Below are 22,453 nucleotides of genomic sequence, written 5' to 3'. Positions count from 1 at the left end.
GAAGAAGCCAACTTACAGGAGAAACAAACTCATGCAGTCTTGAGATGGTTCCAGTCTTGCTTAATCGTACGTGAAGACCTACAAAACCAACAGGAAGAAAATCAGAAAATAAATCAAAATTAGTAAAGTTCCTCCTCCAACCCATTCTAAATGTTAGCTAAATCATCTACAACCCAGAGAATTACAGAAAAAAAGTTGTTTATGTAGGAAAGACTTGTGACTTGCTTTTTAATTTTCTTTTTCTTTTTATTTTAAGATAGAAGATCTATTACATTATGACAACAGTTCTTACCCATCTTACAATCCATTATTTTATGAATAAATCTATTCATTTAATGAATCCATTAAAACTATTTAAATTGAGATGCTAAGTAGTACTAGCAAAATTTTCATTTCACATCTAAATCATATGTCAGTAATAACTGAATTTCAGGATTACAAGGCTTAACAGATGGTATCCTGGCATCAAATGATGTGATAAAGAATATACAGCTTAATAATAGCGTATGATTTCATTTGTATTCTACAAAAAGCAGCGATCCCCCACTGCTGTAAACCATTGAATACGGACTGGAAATCTGTCCTGGCATGCTGCAAACATATGTCTTTTAGGAGGAGCATTTTAACAGTCCTAAGATACAGGTAGCAGGAAAACAGATTTGAGATACAGTAATAATGAACATTCATTTAGGCAGAACAGGTAGAAACAGAAACACAGTAACATAAATACAAATAGTCCAGAGAAAACTGAAGATCTCATTAAAACATGGAACTTTTTCCTTCTCATCTGACTTTCTTATCTCTCTCCTGTTTAAAAAATGACCTCCAACTTCCATGGCAATTTTTTTTTTTTTTTTTTTTTTTGGAGGAAAACCTTCCTTTAGTGGGACATGTGGGGAACAGCGTTGCCTGATCATGAGAATGTCAGAAAGTCTGACAGTGACTGATCCATGAAGCACTTCATCTAAATGGTTTCTAGAATAAAGAAATCGAGATGGGTGATAAAGGTAATTCAAACATGAATCAAAACAAAACACACCACCTACCAGCAAGAGTCCTAGACAGTGGTAAATGTATGCTGACAGGATCTGCAGACACTCTGTAAGGTCTGCTCTCCAGAGTATGGCCACACAAGTGAAACACTGTTTTTTCCCGTGAGCGGCCATTTGTGCTGCACCTCATCACAGCTTTATGACATTCACTGTAGGCCTTCAGCAACAGCTCTTCCTAGAATTTAAAATAAATGCATAGCACTATATTTAAAAATCATATATATGCACTGAAATTCCTCACTTGTTTTTTCTGATGGCATAAACAGTTACTTAAAGTCCACAATATATTACTATTCTGTTTCTTATATGGAGAAGTACCGGACTGGAACAGTGGAGCGTCCACTAAAGCTAACCAAGAACATGCTTCTGTTCAAAAAAGCTGCTCTGTCAAATGCTCTAAAATCTATGTACTTATTTAAGATGGGATATTTTAATCGTTTGCAGTTTGTACCCCAAATGGGACAAAGCTCCTGAACTGCTATAGTTCATCCTTTCGCTCCCTAGTGAAAAAAAAAAAAAAAAAAAGAAACAAAAGAAACCAATTTCAAAATATCTTTAAATTGTGTACAATTTCCTCCCTTCCCCCAGCACAGTGACAAGCTCCAGCACTGATTAGGAATACTTAACAGTGCAATTCCTCAATTAGCACAAAGTTTCTGCAGTCTACTTTTGCAATTGAAAATTAACACCGTATGCTTCAAAAACTGAAAACCTGACAGTATTACCGGAAGTATTTTCCTTTATGATCTGCCTGACACCCTGTGCAAGCTTGTCAGCTAGATTATACTCTCCTGAGATCCCACCTCTCCTTCTCACACCACAGATTAATTCTTTCAGGCTCATTTTTTGTGGAGATCTGTATTGAACAATAGTGAGCTTTTTTAAAAAGCTGCTATTTAAAAAGCACTCAGGAATATTCACAAAAGGCACACGTGTAAGAATCCCAGACAACTGATATACTTACATCACAGGCACACCACTCCTGGAACATCAAAAGAATGTTCTTGAGCTGCATCTGTATAGCAATAGCTGCTTCCCAGTCAGGGTCCACCTCAATGTGCTGACCAATCTGTCTTTTTATCTCCTCCATTCCCTGAAATGGATATGCCACAAAATACTCAAGCTAAATCAACGAACACAGGCTTAAAACAACAGAAAATTCTGGAAGCAAATAATAAAATATAGGTTATTCGGATACATGTAGCTAAAATTGAAGAATACTTCTATAAACATTACCTGTACACCCACCCAAGAAATGGATTGAAGAACTTACCATCATAATTGCATGTTTATATGCACAATATTGCTATGGACAAAAAGATGAGCAAACAGAAATGCTGTACTATGTTTATTACAGCATATTAGAAAGAAATTGTTTAAATGCGTTGTACCTGCATGCAAGTTAGAATCCTTAGGAAAGAAATAAATCCTTCTAAGAACCGCTCCCTCAGACGGTCTGTCCATAATGTAGGCTTGCTGACTAAGACATACCTGTCCCCAAAGAAAACATTATCAGCTTTTGCTCAAACTTCCATTTCCGCTTGTATTTATTGTTCTTTGTATTACAGTAATGAATTGCATCATCACATTACATCCCCCTCCCCATCTCAAACTCCTCTTAACATTTTTACTAAACACATTAGAGTTGCTTGATGCGACTCCATCAATTGAAATAAACAGATTTTTTTTGATTGCAAGGTATTTGGGGTGGTTTGCTTTTACATATTCTGTTTACTGAAGTAATGTGGAACCCGTAAGAGTGGAAAACGCTATGCAGATGAGAATTACACAGCTTTGCCAGAATGATAATGAATAGAAGCCAAATTACCTGTATTGTCTTACAGTAGATATATTTTGTTTATTAATGCAATTGTTTTATGGAATAATATTAGTGAGAATCACCAAAAAATGTCTTTATAGAATATAATTTTGGTATTTGAAAATGTTAAGTTTCCACTGAAAAATAAAACATTCAGGTTTCACGTGTGGTTCTTGAGGAGTTTGCATTTTTTTAAAGCAGTTTTATCATCAGATTCCTGAATTGAAACACCTCATCCTACTGCTAATTTTCTAGAGAATTGCCCTAGCTTCTCAGCTTTACACTTACCTGAGGTCATATATTACTGCATATACCCGGTTCAGTTTGTCCTGACTGTAACCTTGGAAGTTGAACTTGTCATTTTTGTCTAGGTACTCTGGAAGCACTTCTAGGAGTGTCTCTGTAATGGTGGTGATTACATTTTGCTCTTCAATAAGATGTCGAGCCTATAAGAAGAAAATTAAAAAATGTTCTTCCTACTTTTGTTGAAGAGAATGGTCAAAGTAAATTTCTAATCAAAAAGACTGAATTCAAAGGAAAAATATTTCAAGCATTTTTAAAAAGTCCAAACTACAAAACCTCCCATAATACTCATTATGTATGAAGACAAGTTTCCATCAAGTCGACATGGTTTCTCACTCTGACAGCTTCAATGTAAGAGATATGCTATTTTTTCTGGAAAGATCACGTAGAAAAGTACTTTTATATTAGTATTTCAGGCAAGAAATATATAACCTTTAAAACCTAGAGGTATACTTTTTCCCTCTCACAGGATTTAACATATTGCAGCTACACAAAAAAAAACCCATTTAACCATTTTTGCCCCCTCCCGCCAAGTTTTTAAAGTTACATAAGAAGGTAAATGTGAACAGTAAAAGAACACAAAATTAATGCAAAGAAGGATGCTGCCTAAAATTTCTACTCATTTGCATTTCCTCTACCTTCTGTAATGAATATTCACATAAAATCAAGCTTGTGCTTTCATATCGGCCTCAACAAACCTGAACAATCATTTTCAACTCAGCAACACATAAAGACTCTCTGCCAAGTACAGCAGTCTGCAAAAGTGGTACTGCTAGCAATTCTCAAATATATTTTATGTTTCTAGAGGAGACAGGTTGTACATACCAGAGTAGGTACGGTGAACATCTGAACTGAGAGTGCTGTGACAGAAAGAACTCTGTCATGATCATCACTGATGTATTCTTTTTGCAATGCCTTGTAATACTAAGAAAAGAGAATATTGGGGAAATGAAATAAAACAAGTGTTTATTTAAAACACTTTTTTATTTGAAAGAATTACGTATCGGTGTCCTTCTTCCTTTTTAATAGAAGCAGTTCAGACAACAAAAACAACACAACATCCTCAGTGCATCAAGCCAATTAAATATGTGCCCCACTGACTCAATACTGAAGATAAGCAGAAATTTAACTATTCTGCCAGTTTGGAAGCAAAATATTTCGTCTCCTACAACCAATCTTCCCTAATAAATATGTAAAAAAGATCAATAAAGACATTACGTTATTACAACACAAGTCTTCCTCCTGCAGTGTTGCATGGATAACTGTATGAATAGTTATTCAACAGCTGACTATAAAATATGTGTACAATGAGTAATTCAAGTCTGGACTGAAACAAAGCGACCAGAGAAAACCATGGATTGTCAGTCACCTTTATTAGGATTAAAAAAAAAATCTCACCCTAAAACAAAAAAAACTTGGTCTTATGTTGTGTATATGTCTAACTACTGTATCTAATTAAAAAAACCCAACCAAAACAAACCAGTTAGTTGCAGTTCATCTGTCATTTCAAGAGATACACAGAAGGCTAGCAATAATCATTCAAAATGAGCATATACCTACATGATTACAAGGAACAAACCCATGGCATTGGAATCAACACACTCTATAAAGGCTGAGTTAGTTTTTAAAGCTCTGCTTGTGGAAAATTCATTATTTATATTGAAACAATTTCTAGGGTTGGAGCAAGTTTTACAAAGCTAGTAAAAAAACAAATAACCATTTACCTTCACAAATTCCACAGCAAAATGTTTTTTGTATTCCATTTCCATGAAAAAACTACTGAAGATAAGTTCATGAAGAACCTTCCTTGCCCCTGTGAAAAGCCAATACAGTGCACGTCACTTTATTGCACTAAGATGCAGCTTTTTGTAGAAAAGAGAAAGAGATTATTAAATTACAATTTAACAAAAATCATTAAAAGGCTTGAAATGGTTACAAAGTATATGAATATTATCTTTTTTCCTATTTTTAACATTTATTGGTACATATTTAAAACAGGGTAAATAAGCATGAAGTCACTCATAATCAGGCTAGATCTTCTGAAAAGATTCTTCAAAATACATAAAGCAGGAAAAATTGAGAAAAAACGCAAAATATCGAATCTCAGTCATACAAATAAATGCTGTACAAAAATCATAATTAAAAACAACCCCACTTGCATAGCACTTGCTTTTACACATTTGTTACACACATGAGAAATTGATTTGCTTCTTTAGTTTATAGCAACATGGACACACAAACCTTTATGAAGTTTTGCATCCCACAGCATCAACTTGCTTATGAAGCATGGCTTTTCAGATCCAACTTCTTCTTTGAGACATATCTGACAAAAGATCTGGCGAAAGTCACCTATAGAGATAAAACTATTCATTTGTACAAGAATGCTTGGATAATTAAATTATATGAGCCAATAAAATGAGAATTACAGAATTCTGTTCATTAAATAAAAAGAAAAATAAGGCACTTCAATTTGAATTATTTCTTAACAATGTTCTTTCTCAGTGAATATACTCCCACATACACTACTTTAATTTCTTCCTGTTACTCTTAACTACTTCATTTAATAAATCCAGTGATGGAGAAGAAGATTTTAAGATTAAAATAATTTAGACAGCTTTGCAAAGCAGATCCATAAGAACAGTTCACTATGTCAGCACAGAAATGCACAGGCTAAGCAAGTCTACAGTGGCCCCGACCTTGGGCCCTGGAAGTCAGTCTTTTGTAGAATTTCAGAACCGTATTTTTTATTTCCTTGCACCTATTAGTAAATACAGTACTTGCAGAAGCAGTTTTGAGTATCAACATATCAGAGTCATCAATGGGTTACTAACATTCGAAAATGAGCTCTTACATGACTAATTTCAAATGGAAAAGTGAAGTGGAAAGTTCCTGACAACCTGGAAATGAATAGTATTGAATGCTTCTTTATTCCTGTTCTGCCACTTGAAGCGAAATCAGGGTAAGAACAGGAACCACCAGACCACAAAAAAATTCCAACTGGCTACAGAACATCAGGCTCTTAAAGCATCTACATATATAATCTAGAAGAACAAGGACAGGATTATTAGACTTCAATCCTTGTGCTTGAAGACTCTCATAAAACATATTAAAGTATCAGTTAACCTGTAACAATTTCCTAACCCAAAATGCCACACCCAACATGGAATACTCCTTTTTAGCTTTAGCTTATCTCATCAGCTAAAAAGATTATGCTTAAACACACAAAAACGTGAGGATTTGCTGAGGTACTGACACTGACTTGTCTATACTCAGAGTCAATAGCTGAGTTTAGAGGAATCTCGAAATTGAAAATAATAAAAATTATCTAGGAAGAAAAATGTGGATAGAAATTGAACTTTCACTAGAAACCCTGAAATAAACCACACAGGTAAAAATCACATAGGTAAAACTTGTGCCTATTAAAAACAACTGAGGAACTCAGACTAGCAAGAAAATACCATGAGTGAAATAAATACAAGGTTGAAAATAACAGAAAGCTAAAACTCATAAAAAATTACAAAAAGGTACAGTTCTGATGTATGTATTTTGAAGATAAGACTAGAGAATAAGCGTTCAGGAAAAAAGGTAAGAAATTCACTTTATTACCCAAGCTTACAAAAGCGGCTAAAGCAGACCAACAGATTTATCTTATCAAGAAGGAGGGGAAGTGGTGAGCAGAGCTTAATCTATGCATATTTGTACGGTGAAAAGAGACTATAATGGCTTAAGTTTGGCAAAACACAGGTATGACAAAACCCAGTAATAGCAATCAAAAGTAGATTGATTCAGAAGTACTGTTTAAAACTGTATCATCAAACACCAGAGCAATGTTCAAAAGCTTAAAATAGACCTTCCACTACTGGACAAAATCTTGAACTAAGGCTTTTGTTTTACTGGCCCTGTAATTAATCACAGCTATCAAACCTGAAGCGGGAATTACTTCAAGCAGAGGATGTATGCTTTTACTAATGGAGGTGTTCTACAGCTTTCCACTAGCACCAGGGAGAGCAGCTTTTAAGCTATATCGTCACTGACATAGGGCATGGGATGCTGAAACTAAGGATTGTAAAACTTCTAAGAGGAACAGCCAGGAAGCAGGGAAAGATGTATTTTAGCAAGAAGGAAAAGAGAAGTACTGCTATTCATAACTATACTGATGGATATCAGAACCTGTACTACCGTATTATTAATGTACTTATTAGGAGGAATATGAAATATTTTAATAAGGGAATATCATATATAACACTACTAAACACATTTTTTGAGACAATTAGTCATTCAAATACTGACATGGCATTATCATAACAAAAATCAGTTATGCTTACTTGAATAGCTCATGAGTTTGTTCAGCCAAGAACCAAGGCGCAAGGCAAACTTCTGGTGAGCCATAACATCAGCATGCAGAACCTCCACATGAAGTGGTCGTTGAGAAACATTTTCAGAATGCCTCTAGGAGTCAGGTAAATATTGTGAGACATAAAATAAATGTAACATGAATTTTCATATTTGCCTTCGCCACCCATTATATCTCCCAAGCAAAAAAAGAAATCAGTTTGATGTTCTATTTCTCAAGATAAGATACCTATCTATACCAAATGTGGTAATGTGAATTTTATTTCAAAAAGTTCAGACAGGTCATAAAAGCATGAAAGTTAGAGAAGTAAGTCTTCAGTATTAATTATAAATATTTATTAAAATATTTAATCAGTAATTAATTAAAAAAATTGGGAACTTACCTTGATTTCTTCTTTTGCTTCCTGACAAGAGGCATAATGTCCTGCCTTAACAGCTCTACGGCCCTGTTTAAAGAAAATATTGAGCACGAGACAAACATAAAGCAAAGCCAAAATGTCACAAGCCTGACCCATTATGGTTTTTTTAATACATAAAAAAACAAACCAGGGACCAACATCACTCACTCATGATGCTTTTAGACATCTAGAAGCAAATCAAAATTAACATAATTATCTTTAGAAAAAAAGCTATTGTAATTAAATTAACTACAGAACAACAAAGTAAAGTCTGGGTATCTTACTCGGGTATTATTAGATAAGGAAAACTCATGTACACATTAAAACAGATGAGAGGAATTTCTGCAGAATACTTTAAACACAAACCACATCAACTTTCTTCCTAGCACAACTCATCCTGAATTTGCTTTTCTACAGTCTTTCCTACTATTTCTTACTTCTGCATATGAAAATAGCAGGATATATTATAAGTGTGGGTTTGATAAAGCCAAGATTAGGTCCAGCTTAGACCTCAAATTCCACTCAAAGCACTTCAGAGGCATACCTGAGGCTTCCAAAACAAAGTTCTCCACACAGCAAAACTGCACACAAGAAGAGGGGAAGTGGCTGTATGTTGTGGAGCTGTTATAGTTAAAACAATATAACATACAGTCCTGTGTTGGAGCAGGTGCTTTGTAAAATGAAAAGTCTGATCAACTCTGGATCTAAAATTTAATTTCAATCAAAAGGAACCTTCATAATGAAAACCTTTCCAATTTACTCTAAGCACACACGTATACACGTTTTACAAAACCTGCAACTGCAGGACAAGACTTGTAATTACATAAGACTGACACTATGAACTAAACAGAACTAAACTTTCATTACCCAAACAAAGAGAAACACGGAAACAATTTTTACAAATTAAAAAAAGGATTCTAATATTAGTAAGATATGTATTTACATATGAAACAACAAATATATACACAGGTATAGACAAAGTTTCTCCATACGCAAACACTTAAGTCTTGTACTTTAGTGAGGTAAAAAATACGGTTGCAATTGAGATCGTTCAAAAACTGATCATGCTTCCCCCCCTGCCAGTGTAGAAAAAGTTTAGGTTACTAATGTAAGGTTTTCACATAGGACATTAGTTTGAAAAATGAAGTAGTAGAATTGTCAAGTTCACTTGCATTCCTTTATGGATTCTTCCTGGTTTCATTTGCTTAATTTGAAGCTTTAAGAGTTTCAAATGAAGTCAGAGCCAAAACAAGCTCTATCTCTTCTTGCAAAACGTAAGGTACGTTTCTGATGAAATATAACTGAATATGTGTATTGCTGACCTGTATATTTTTCAGACAAATACTATTAAAATAAAACATTAATCTCAGCTAAGAAAAAAAAGGTAAAGCAAATATGCCAAACATGCAAGGAGCAACTTCAGATTAATCAGCTCTTCCCTTTGTCAGGAAAGTGGGTTTTTATTCTGAAGAAGAAAATTAACACAGTTTACAAGCTTTCTTGAAGCAAGTGTTGATTAACAGTTACTCTGCAACATGCCTTTCTCTCTCTCCTCAAGCTCCAGCACCCAGAAACAAAAATTCTATGATCCAAAGACTATAGGAGTACTTCTTAATGTTTAAAAAGTTACTTTCTCCCATATCCAGAATGCACTAACCTCTTTATCTATGGCAGTAGTATGCAACTGGGCTTCACCAAGTTCACAGCCAAGTGCCCTTTGCAGGCTATAGATGACATGATCGTAAGAATGATGTTCATCATTGAAAAGGACACAGTAGTAGCTGTCTACCTTCTCTCTACTGGGGAAAAAGCCAACATATTAGCATACAAATAAAAATAAAACTGAAAAGTAGTGTCCCATGTAATATAAGCAACACCTGACAAGCTTGAGAAAAATGTCAAACAAAAAAAATTACAGAAGAAAATTAAGCATGTTTTTCATGTCAAAGACACACATCCTTCACCATCTATACCAGAAAAAGCCACAAAAACCCTGTACCAAGTATAAAAGAGATTTTAAGTTACTTGATTATTCCATTATTATTTCCTCTCTCTGCTGTTTTATGATACCATTTGTCTTCTTAACATGACACACAACAGTCATTTTCCGTTTTCATTAAATCACAGAATAGTTTGGGTTGGAAGGGATCTCTACTCCAACCCCCCTGCAATAAGCAGGTCACCTTCAACTAGATCAGGTTGCTTAAAGCCCCATCTGGCCTGACCTTGAACGTTTCCAGGGATGGGGCATCTACCACGTGTGTCGGCAACCCATTCCAGTGTTTCACTAACTTCATTGTAAAAAATTTCTTCCTTTATCTAGTCTAAATCTACCCTCTTTCAGTTTAAAACCATTACCCCATGTCCTATCATAACAGGCCTTACTAACACATCTGTCCCCATCTTTAAGTACTGAAAGGCCACAATAAGGTCTCTCTAGGGTCTTCTGCAGGCTGAAAAAACCCAACTCTCTCAGCTTTTCCTCGTAGGAGAGGGGTTCCAGCCCTCAGCTCATTTTTGTGAACATTCTCTGGAACCACTCCAACAGATCTATGTCTTTTCTGTGCTGAGGGCTCCAGAGCTGGACACAGCATTCCAGGTGGGGTCTCATCTGAGTGGAGCAGAGGGGCAGAACTGCCTCCCTCAACCTGCTGGCCATGCTTCTTTTGATACAGCCTTCTGGGCTGCAAGCGTGCATCGTCAGCTGGTGTCCAGCTTTTCATCCACCAGTACCCCCAAGTTCTTCTCCACAGCACTCTTCTCAATCTCCCTTTATTCCTCTGCCTGTATTCCTATCAGAGGTTGCCCTGGCCCAAGTACAAGACCTTGCATTTGCCCTCGCTGAACCTCATGAGGCTCACACAGGCCCACTTCTCAAGGTTGTCCAGGTCACTCTGGATGGCATCCTATCCCTCAGGTGTGTCAACCACACCACTTGGCTTGGTGTCATCTACAAACTTGCCAAAGGTACGCTCAATCCCACTATGTCATTGATCAAGATATTAAAACAGTACAGGTCCCAGTACAGACCCCTAAGGGACACCACCTGTCACCAGTCTCCATCTGGACATTGAGCTGTTGGCCACTACCCTGTGGATGCTACCACCCAACCAATTCCTCATCCACTGAACAGTCCAGCCATCAAATCCGTATCTCTCCAATTTGTTGAGAAAGATGTTGTGGGGGACCATGTCAAAGGCCTTACAGAAGTCCAGACAGATGACATCCATAGCTCTTCCCTTGTCCACTGATATAGTCACTCCATCATAGAAGGCCCCTAGGTGGGTCAGGCAGGACTTCCCCTTGGTGAAGCCAGCTGGGCTGTGTCAGCCATTGTGTAGCTTCTAGGAGAATCTGTTTCATGATCTTCCCAGGAAGAGACATAAGGGTGACAGGTCAGTAATTCCAAGGGTCCTCCTTTCTACCTTTTTTTAAAATGGGTGCAATGTTTCCCTTTTTCCAGTCATCAGGGACTTCACCTGACTGCCATGACTTTCCAAATATCACGGAGCATCACTTGGCAACTACATCAGCCAATTCCCTCAGGACTCTGGGATGCATCTGGTCAGGTCCCATAGACTTCTGTATATTCAGGTTCCTCAGGTGGTCACAAACCTGCTCTTCCTTTAGAGTGGGAGGGCTTCTGCTCCCCCATCTTCATGTCCATCCACTCCAGAAGGTGTGGGAAGAGAGACTGCCAGTGAATAGGAGGCAAAGAAGTTGAGTACCTCAGCTGTCTCCTCATCTACTGTTACTAGTTTGCTACTTTCCAGTGGCAAGTGTTAACAGTCACACTTTCTTTAACCTTCCTTTTCTGACTGACCTATCTGTAGAAGCCCTTCTTACTATTTTTTGCATCCCTTGCCAAGTTCAGCTCCAGCTGCACCTTAGCCTTCCTGACTCCATCCCTACACAACTGGGCAGCATCCCTATACTCTTCCCAGGATACCTGTCTCTGCCTCCACTGCCTGTGCATTTTATTCTTGGCCTTTAGTTTGACCAGCAGGTCTCAACTCATCCATGCTGGTCTCTTGCCTTCCTTTCCTGGTTTCATACACCTGGGGATTGAGAGCTCTTACATTCTATGGAAAGCATCCTTGAAGATCTGCCAGCTCTGTTCTGCTCCCTTGTCCCTGAGAACAGTTTCCCAGGGGGTCCTATTGGCTAACTCCTTGGACAGCTGGAATTCTGCTTTCCTGAAATTCAGGGTCCTGACTTCACTCTTCACGTGATCCATATCCCTCAGGACTGCGAATTCCACCAGTGCATGATCACTGCAGCCCAGGCTGCCTCCAGTCTTGACATCACTGATTAGCTCAGTTGCATTGGTGACCAACAAGTCCAGTATCACATCCCCTCTGGTAGGGCTGGCTTAAGGAGTTATCCTCAATGCATTCCAGGAGTCTCCTGAATTGCCTACAGCTCGCCATGCTACTTTTCCAGCACATGTCAAGGTGGTTGAAGTCCCCCAGCATAACAAGAGCCTCAAGTATGAAGGCTTTGTCAATAGGCTCCCATTGATTGGGTGGCCTGTAATAGACACCAACCACAAGGTTCCCTTTGTTACCTCAGTCTCTGATTCTTACCCCTATGCTTTCAACCTGCTCGTGGCTGTTCTTCACAGTTATTCACACTATCCGCTTCTTGATGTAGAGGCGGACACCTCCATCCCTCCTTCCTCACCTATCCCTTCTGAAGCCTGTAGCCATGTCATGGGATTCATCCCACCAAGTTTCAGTAATGGCATTTAGGTCGTAGCTTTCTAGCAGCATGGTGGCTTTCAACTCCTCCTGTTTGTTGCCCATACTGCGTGCATTGGCATAGAGGCACTTCAGCTGGGCTGCTGGCCATGTTGCCTTCTTAGAGGAAGGCCCTCTAATTCCTTTGGGCTATTTCACTGGTGTTTCCCTGTTGGATCCTATTACCCCAGGACCTGCTGGCTCATCTCTGTAAGACTGTAAGACACTTGAACGTGTGTGCTGCAGTGTAGCCAGCATGTCTCAAAGCAACAGGTTGAGGGCCTTTGCTAGCACCTGACCCTCTAACCTTGGCATGGCATCCCACAGCTCCTCACGGGCAAGCCCCGTATCATTCCCCTTCAAGCCTAGTTTAAAGCTGTCAGAGCCCGGCTAGCTTGTGAGCAAAGACCCTCTTCAAGAAAGGTGAATCCCATCTGACACCAGCAAGCCTGGTGCCACATAGGTCATCCCATTATCAAAAACTCCCTAACTGCGGCAGTGACATCAACCACGGAGCCATTTATTAATAGACTAGACCCATCTGTTTCTTCCAGTGTTGCTGCCCACAACTTGAGGGGGAGGAAAAAATAACCTGTGCTCCAGAGTCCCTTATCAACCACCCCAAGGCCTTGAGTCTCTTGATCACCCTTGGACTACATGTTGCAGCTTCATCACCAGCCACATGAAAGAGCAGTAACAGGTAGTACTTACTCCAAGTGCTGTACCAGGCTGGGAAGTTTCCTAGTTATGTTCTTAACCCAAGCCCCAGGGAGGGATCAGACTTCCCTAAGAGGGTCTGTCCAGCGTATCAGACCCTCTGTTCCCCTCAGAAGGGAGCTGCCTATACTATAACCTGTCTTTCCCTCCTTGTGGAGGTGGTTGTGATGGGGGGGGTGGGAGTGGGGTGGGGTAGGCCTTACTGACCATAGCAACACCTCTGGTGTAGACAGATCATCATCCACTGACCTGCATTCCACATCCAGAGCCTCATACCTATTGTACAGAGGCACCTGGGAAAGCAAGGTGGGCAAGGAGGGTTTTCAACTGCCACCCTGCATGCGGACTTGTCTCCATTCACTTCTCTCATTTAAGCTACTGCCTCCAGCCTGGCAGGGGGAGCGTACAGTATTCCCTTGATCTTGGTTTTTTTTTTTTTTCTGGTGGCTGCTCCTGTTTCTGTCTCAGGCAGGGTAGAGCATGGCTCCACTGGTCGGTCTCTTTCTCAGACTCCCTGATGCACCTTAACCTTTCTACTTCCTCACATAGCACTGCCACCAGGCTGAGCAAATCATCTATCTGGTCGCACCTCACACAGCTGTCCCCACTGCTGCCATCCGTTACCAGTGAAAGGCCCTTGGCACTCTCTGCAGCCTGAGACCTAGATGGCTGCATGTTTTTGTGGGAGCTCTGTCTGGGTCACCACATCAATTCTGGCAAGTGCAGAGGACACAGCTTTCCACTGGGTGGATACCATAGCTAAGCTCCTTTTGAGAGGGTGATGACCACCAAATGAACTCACCTCTTGAGCCAGCAGGGTGACTATGCCCTTCCTACACGCCCTGCAGCAGAAACTGCCATGCCCTGCCTGACATGCCACACTGCTTGCAGCACTCCTGGTCACTTATGCTCCCTAGGCTGCTTTTTATAGGCATGGAGGTCACTCTGGCAATGCCCAGAACTTGTCAACATCTCCCACAAGAGCTGTCAGCTCCTGGTGGGCCTCTCCACTGGCTTTTCCCTGCCTCAGGAAGACCCACTGTGCACCAAGATCTGCTGCTCTGCTGCGGACAGGGCTGACACCGGAGCAGCTCCCTCAGTGACTGACGGAGCACAGTCACACACTACTTTTCCCATGATGTATCAAGAGCTTTCCTCTATATAACTGTAGATCAAAATTGCTACAGTGCTATTTACAGGAATTTTGGCACTAATGTTTGCATGTCTGTAAGAATACCACAGGCAAAATTATTATCAGTTTTAATGCCCTGAAGAGAAAGTTGGAAATACTCCCTACCTAACTGTGAGTTCCGGAGGCAGTTCTTTCTCTTCTTCCCATATAAGCATGTCTACAATGTATTTTATCACAGAGGGAAACACCCTCCTAGAATGCTCCATAATTTCTTCATTCAACTGACATTCAGAATTCTGTAAAACAGGAGATAACATTAATATGGAAAAAAAAAATAAAAAATGAAAAAACGGTTGGTAGAATATCTTATTACTGTATTTACTGCCGGAAATTAGCCTTTTCATGATTTTCAAGCAAATTAATATCGCCTAATTTCTTCTCTTAAAAATTATTTCACCCCAAGGGCTCTCAGTAGTATTCCAACAGTTTCACCTACCTTTTTTACAGTTTTTGTGTAGGAATAGATGACAAAAGGCCTCACCAAATGTGTTAGGAAGCTTCAATTTATTTTTAAAACTTAAATTTTAAAAAGCTGGTTAACAGCTTTCCGTACACCTAAAGATACCAAAAGTTTGCAGGCCAGATCAAAATTCTTCCCCCGCATTGCTTGCTCTTCTCCAAATATTCTGTCAAATACTTATGATTCTCCTTGTACAGAATCATCTAAAGGAACTCAATTCTGTTCTCCACAGAGATCCCATCCCAGGTCTAGAAATCATTTAAAATATCCCTGTGAACTGATCTATTTCCCATCCACTCAAAGTGAATTGTCTACGCCATACAGCATTATTAATCCTTTCCATAAGCATGTAAACAGGAGAGCAATTTAAGTTATAAGCTAAGAAAATAATTACCAAATCTACACTTAAGAATGAAACAATCAATATTCAGTTACAAGACACAGATACATGACAAGGACATTGTGTGAAAAGAGAGTTTTAATCCAAGGGCCCTGATGACCTTTTCCCCATACCTCCTTCCTTCCAGCGTATGAATATATGAAATGTTATATAATGTTATTAATGTTAACACAACCAAATCCATTAATTTTGTATATAAATATGACAGAAGGTGATATTTTTGAGTATTCACACAAAGTTTCCTATAATTTTGGGATGACCCAAACTGCCTACAAAATCTGAGTACGTATGGATTTGCCAAAGTCAGAAAAGATGAGAAACAAAGATCTGTTCCAAAAATAAAGCTTTTCACATGTGACTTAATCCCAAGTACTATGGGCACTCTCACCTCTACAAACTGGCATATGTTAAATATAAAAGAACAGAAAGAGTGATGTGTTTAATATAGCTAAGAATCATGTTTCTGAAAAATTCTTCAGTCTACTACAGTCACATTTATCCATTTATGAAGCAGATTGCTTTAAAAATATAATTAAAAACCAAGTAAAAACATGTTGTGTCCATATAATGGAAAAGCTAAAAACACAGTGGAAGATAATTGAAAATACATTACCATGATCAACTGCTTCCAAAGCACTGAACAGTTTTCTGACCTCATAAGCATTAGAAGAATAATTTGGAGCCAAACATAAAATCTGAAACGTCTGCCAATGAAATCATGGTCTACAAATACCACTGTGTGTATATACTTAGTTTTGGATAAGCTCATAGTAGATCTTGGTAGACATTAAGAATGTAATGTCTACGGTAATTTTTTTTTTTTCCCCCCAGACTGACAAAGCTATCATCATCATAAAGTTTGGAGAAGGATGAAAAAACCACAGCACTATGAATAATCTAGTTGAATTGAGTTGTAAATATACTCATTTTTTCCCCCCTGTATTTCTTAGGAGTTTGGCTTTTTAAGCAGTAACACATTAAGCAAAAATGATAAGAGCTGTAGGAAAATAGAGCTGCGCACAGAGATACTCCAAACAAGAACCCTGTAGTAAGACACACTGCTCTCCTTCAGTCTGTAGAACAAACCGAAGGAAACCACATCAAAGGATTTACAAACTGCTGAAAGTGGGGATTGCACTCATACAAGTAGTGAAAAGTTAAATCATGCAATGCCACCTGCGATGCTATCCCCATTAGTAGAAGTCACACTAAAATGAATTAAGATACAGCTAATGTAAATTGAAAGTGTGAAAATAGAATTGCCTCAGAACTATGCCCAAAAATGTGTAGTTTTTTAAGCTTCAGGTAAAGCTTCAAAAAACAAAATCATGGAAGAATGAACTAAGTATGTTCAAAGTTTAAAAATAACTAACCACCAATTTTTTTATTTTTTTGAAAAGGTAAACAAATGGACCTGGAAAGTATTTTTATCTCAGACATGAATTCTCAGTTATCTGTTTTTAAGGAAAGATTTAGGCAAAAAGGTTTTATATACAAGCATAATAAAAGACATCAGTTTGGAACCAATAGAGAACAGATGACTCCTAAAAGCCTGGAGTAGGGATTCTAAATGAAGGGTTGCTTTTCTGAGCCCATATTACATACACACCAAGCTTCATAAATATCTCCTCGCTGTAATTTTTTTTTAATGCTGTATTTTACTAATGCTCACCTCGTTATCTCAGAAATGCTAAAAACTCTGGTGCTTATCTTTGATGTTGTAGATTGAAACCTGTCCTCTACTCGGGGCTCATTTTCAAGAAGAGGTCACTCTGTAGATCAAACTATAAACTTAATCTACCTTTTAAAAATAGCAGCCAGTTCCTAAGCACATTTTTACCATGTTCTGCATAGCAGACAAACATATTGCAAACATATCCCTCTTCTTACTTGCTCCTACCTTATCAGAGTAAGTTTATGAACACCCTAGCAAGATACATCCTCTGCCCTTAGAGTAATCAAAAGAACAGTGGTCAGGATCATCCAGAAAAGACTGCTTGTTGCTTGACAAGCATGTGATAAACTTCTATTGATAATGGTATTGGTGTCTATCCTAACATTTTTTTTAATTATTTCGTTGTTATGAAAAAGTTGTTCTAAAGAAAAGGGAGGTAAAAACCAGAATATGCTGTCACAGATGCAAATACCATATCTGTGAGGTCAAAATCTGTACCTTGCAGAGAAACAGGTTCCCCAGTTGGAGGTAAACATTTCATAAACCATTTTAGGGACTCTGGTCAGAGTTGATGGAACCAAAAAATACTATGATTCTCAGAAGTAAAGTACTGAAACAACTGTTAGAAGATCTATTGAATTAGAACAGAAGACTTTTAACGCGGGGAGATAAAATGTATTTTGTTTAGAATCTCTTTGTTAAAGTTCTGAATGTGCCTCATAGGCCCACATTCATCCAGGTATCTGTGTGATTATTTTTTTTTGTGAGCCATGACAGGTGAAATCCATAACATATGCTACTGTCTGTAAGAAACTGGTCACCTGAGTAATATCACTTATTGTCCTGGTTTCAGCTGAAATAGAGTTCATTTTCTTCTTAGTAGCTGGTGCAGTGCTTTGTTTTGGATTTGGTGTGAGAGCAATGTTGATAGCACACTGATGGTTTTGGTTGTTGCTAAGTAATGGTTATACTACATCAAGGACTTTTCAGTCTCATGGTTTTTTTGAAGGAGGAATGAGTGAAGGAAATCTTTGTCACATTTTTCTGCAAGGTCAGTGCTCTTTATGCCTTTTCCATTTGATTTTTTGCTAGATTATAATGAACAGTATTTTTGCAACAAAGCCAGGAGGAATTAGGGGTCTATGTGCAATGAGAAATGCTAAGGTTTTTTTGTCCTGGTTATCTCAGAATGTAGGACTCTGAAAAAACAATTTTACCTGAAGCAACTGATTTGCTTATATTCTCTTCGAGAACTGCTTATAAGATGGCATATTTTTTGTTTATGTGCTGCTTGAACAAGTATAATAAAAGCACGATGCATCCTACCATAAGGTTAGTTTTAAAGCATAAGGACTTCTTTTAGTCACAGTGACAGATCACACAGACGTAACTGACAAAAAAACCCAAAAAAACCTGTTCAGTAATAAAGAAAAAGAGAAAATATTAAAATCAAGCACTATATCTAAACATTTACTAACCCCTGGGAAACCCATTATTTATCAACAGGAACTGAATAATACACACAGCAAAGAAAAGAGCAAGAAACTGCAATTTAAATTCTGAACCAAAGACAGAAATGCTTAAGATAGAACTGTTCTATTGGATTTTGCCTTTTGTTCAGAGACAAAAGGATGTCCAATATATACATTTGGCCCCCAAACACCTTGATCAAGGAAATCCTGATTCAGCTCAATTGGACCTACTACATGAATTATACAATATATGTACTTCCATACACAGGAAACAAAACTTCTTTAAAAAGGAGTTATTTACAATATTTTGTCTTTCACTTTAAGCAATATTCTTACTTCTTTTGGAGAACCTGATGCTCCAGGCTCATGTTTAGTACACAGTGGTCCAGCCTTCCATGCCTCTGTATCCCCACAGTCACAAAATCCGCCTCCAGTGGAGCTATGCATCTGTAAAAAAACATGTATTTCAGTCATGAAATATGCACATAAAAAGCAAGAGAAATAGAAACATGCATTATTTAAGTTAAACACAAATATAAATACCTAGTTACAAAATACAAGAATCACTACATAACCAATGGATTAACTACATTTTTTTTCTTTTCTTAGATAAAAGGAGACTTATCAAAGGAGTGCGGGAGAAAAACCTAAACTTTTTGAAGCAGAAAATAAAGCAAGAAATACAGTTGCTGCTGCAAAAGGTATGCAAGTCAAACAAATTTAACTAGAAAGTGTGAAAAAGCCTAGGACTGATGAATAAGTGCTTCCTGATTTTATTAGCAAAATAATAGCAAATTTATTTAAACCCTTCTTTACAATATACTTAGTAAAGTTAGAAAACAATATAAACAAGAACATGCATATATTGAACGTTTAGTAGTATCTCTACTTCTAAACAAAGAAAATAAGATATAATCAGCACCTAAATACATTCCTGCAACTTTACCTTTGCATTACACTTCCAGAAAAGTACAAATTCTGACCCTTCACCTCTAGCAAAAAGTTCTGACAAAACTCAGGCAAAAATAATTATCTTCAGCTTACTCTAAATTCTCAATCCTAAAATAATTATAAAAACACTAAAGTGACCCAATAAAAAGACTTTAAAAAATTTGTTATTTACTTGAAACATTTTAGAATAACCTGATCTAACTAGACGTACTTCAAGCAGGAGGTTGGACTACGTGACCTCCTTAGGTCCCTTCCAGATATTCTACGGATCTATAAAAAGCATAATCTGTATTATTTAGGCTGCATCTTTAAAAGGGAAATGCAGTAAATCTGCTCCCATCTGACCACCTATTTCCATGGCTGGTGTTTTGCCTGAAGAAGTTACTGAAAAGGGAAAGGACAACAGCTCCTCAGCCCAGCCGTGATCCCAAATTGCTCTGTAATCGCTACTATTTCCTCTAGTTTTCACCCTACCTCTGTGAAGTGTGCGCACGTGCATGTGTATATGGAAGTTATATTTGCATTATCCAAGTAGTTTTGGGCATCTTTGAATCAATATTTACAATACATTTTCAGATCAGTATACAAGGTCTCATACAGAGGGGCAGAATATAGTATTTCAGTCCCAGTTAATGTTGAGAATGCTAGGTTCTTCTTCAAAACTGTCTCTCATTGAAACATACCAGCTTGAAGGGGATTTATGACTAACTGATAATACAAGTCAAATCTCTTCAATGGATGTCATGTCAATGAATAGAAGGAATAGCTGAAAAAACATCTAGCCCACTTTTTGCTCATGAAAGACAATCAATTTGAATACATGATGCTTCTGTATATTTTCTTGCCTCTTGCAGCAGGCAGAATTAGACCAGCTTTGAAAATGAGAATGTATCATTTTCCATTTCTGCTTCCAAGGCTGTTGAAATTACAGAGTGCCCAGTGAAGAGGGCGAGCAAAAAAGGGGGCCTGGGAAGGAAATAGTAGATGACAGTTTAGGCAATGAGCTAGCTAAGAATATTTAAAAGATCCTTCTTTAATTAAAGCATGAGTATCTCTCAAAGATAACATAGATTTGGATTAAAGAGAATCAAAACGTTATCCGAAAAAGATGATCCAATTCTAGAACAATCTCCTCAAAAAAACTGATGCTTAACATTTGTTTTAACTTTATCATAGTCCACACTAAGCACAAAGTAGTTTACAGAAATCTAAATGGAAGAACAGAGTAGAAACACAGAGACTTCATCAGTGATGAAAGTGCTGAAGTAATGGCCCTTCTCATTCTAAATTTCCAAAGAGTACTGACTGGGACTCAGGACATGACCGTCATTTTCAGTCACAGCTTTTTGCTCTGACATACGCTTCTGTGATATTGCCAGAGTAACAACGTATGCATTCATAAACACTTTCTTACCCATTGGTTCTTGAATTAGAAAGTTATTATTCTTAAAAGAGGCTTTTCATAGTTAGAAACTTGATAAACAGATAAATAACTAATCCCAGATTTTATGTTTTGAAATAAAAGTTACTATATGGTTTATATGCAGTTTATTATATCCTCAAAAATTCTTCTCTAAAGCTAAAAGTACAATTTCTTAATCTAAGATTTTTCTACCTTGTACCGGTGGTTCTTGTGAATGCTATTCTGGAAGCAGTCCATACAGAGTACACAAGTTGGATCAACTGCACAGTCTCTGCAACAAAGATGGTAACTGGAAAACTTTCTCAAACAAACACACAGAATTTTCATGCACAAAAGAAAATGCTACTCTGAAAATAAGAATAGAGATTAACAGATTCAAATTACAAAAACATTGGCTACTCCACATCACAGAAAGAAGATGAAAGCTTATCTTGTTAGGCTTGAACCATGTACTTGAACCTGTTATATCAGATTCTATCAGAAACATGCCTGATTTCCACTTTCAAAACTTGTTCCTAACATATTTCTCTCTTGCTAAGAATCAGCAGCTATTAAAAACCATGATGACTCTGAAGTAACCTTTATTATTGTTTCCAACAACTGTAGCCAGTTTGCTAATGAAACTTTTGTTACACTTCTGCTAGGTTATGTTTGTAACTTTCAAAACAGTTAAAAGTCAAAGTCTAAAGATAATTACTTTATTAAATGAGCCAAAGAATATATACATTTTAAAATTTAATTTTAACAGTTTCAGTCATGCTCTCACGTATCTGAAAATCCAGAATTACACTCATGGGCAATTAATTCTTCCCCCTCCCCATGCTCCAAACATAAGCTTTTTTACATTGCCTTTTTTTCCCTAAAACATGGTCACTCTTCTTGCTTTAAATGCTGTTTCATTCTATGCAAAATGTCGATGACAAGCGTTCCATGACAATATATGAAGTTTGTTTCACACCATCATTCAATATTTAGTTCAAGCCTTCTTTACAATATGAATAAAATAGTATGGTAATTATGATTACAGAATAAATTTTCTTTAAACCTTTAGATGATCATCATCATTACAATAATTTAATACTTAACTAACATTCATTTATTACCATAAATCTACTGCAAAGTGAATTAAAAGAAAAAATAAGCCAGAAGGGCCTGCTAGATTTGAATGGCCAATTCAAGGCACTCCGATTTTAATATTTCAGAGTATCTATTATTTTCAGCATTTTAGAAGCCTAAAGCAAACTCATATTAACTTCAGTTGCAGTAGTTAAGTACAGCATTTTGTACAAATACTGCCACATTTTTGCAAGAAAGGAACTCAAAAAAATAAGAAAAAGTGACCACCTCTGAGATACATAACTTAGCCTTTTTGCCTGCTACCATATAAGAACTCTGCAGAGGCAGAAACAGAGTTATTGCTGTTACAGCAGCACTGAACTGCCTTGACCATCCTTTTCCTTTGTAGAGTCCAATGCTGCATTTGCTATATACCTTTTAGC

The 22,453-nt window shown here is 37.6% G+C and overlaps 1 protein-coding gene across 3 annotated transcripts in view; it reads right to left on the bottom strand.

The window, feature by feature from the left end:
- UBR1 (ubiquitin protein ligase E3 component n-recognin 1) overlaps positions 1-22,453 on the bottom strand; it is a 75,580-nt gene that overhangs the window by 40,096 nt on the left and 13,031 nt on the right. For 2 of the 3 annotated variants that reach the window (XM_055815933.1, XM_055815944.1), the window contains exons 3-16: positions 21,147-21,225; positions 18,917-19,027; positions 14,679-14,809; positions 9,583-9,724; positions 7,911-7,973; positions 7,500-7,623; positions 5,416-5,523; positions 4,899-4,987; positions 4,000-4,098; positions 3,160-3,317; positions 2,444-2,543; positions 2,017-2,145; positions 1,047-1,227; positions 17-78 (exon numbers count right to left, since the gene is read on the bottom strand). In XM_055815933.1, the coding sequence (XP_055671908.1) occupies positions 17-78; positions 1,047-1,227; positions 2,017-2,145; positions 2,444-2,543; positions 3,160-3,317; positions 4,000-4,098; positions 4,899-4,987; positions 5,416-5,523; positions 7,500-7,623; positions 7,911-7,973; positions 9,583-9,724; positions 14,679-14,809; positions 18,917-19,027; positions 21,147-21,225 (1,576 nt within the window). The remainder of the gene's footprint in view (positions 1-16; positions 79-1,046; positions 1,228-2,016; positions 2,146-2,443; positions 2,544-3,159; positions 3,318-3,999; positions 4,099-4,898; positions 4,988-5,415; positions 5,524-7,499; positions 7,624-7,910; positions 7,974-9,582; positions 9,725-14,678; positions 14,810-18,916; positions 19,028-21,146; positions 21,226-22,453) is intronic. The other variant, XM_055815937.1, reaches the window with a different exon arrangement.

This window comes from Falco peregrinus, chromosome 1, assembly GCF_023634155.1.
Source record: "Falco peregrinus isolate bFalPer1 chromosome 1, bFalPer1.pri, whole genome shotgun sequence".
Classification (NCBI taxonomy): domain Eukaryota; kingdom Metazoa; phylum Chordata; class Aves; order Falconiformes; family Falconidae; genus Falco; species Falco peregrinus.
The sequence above is the reverse complement of the archived record's forward strand: the minus strand, read 5'-3'. Positions and strand labels throughout refer to the sequence as shown.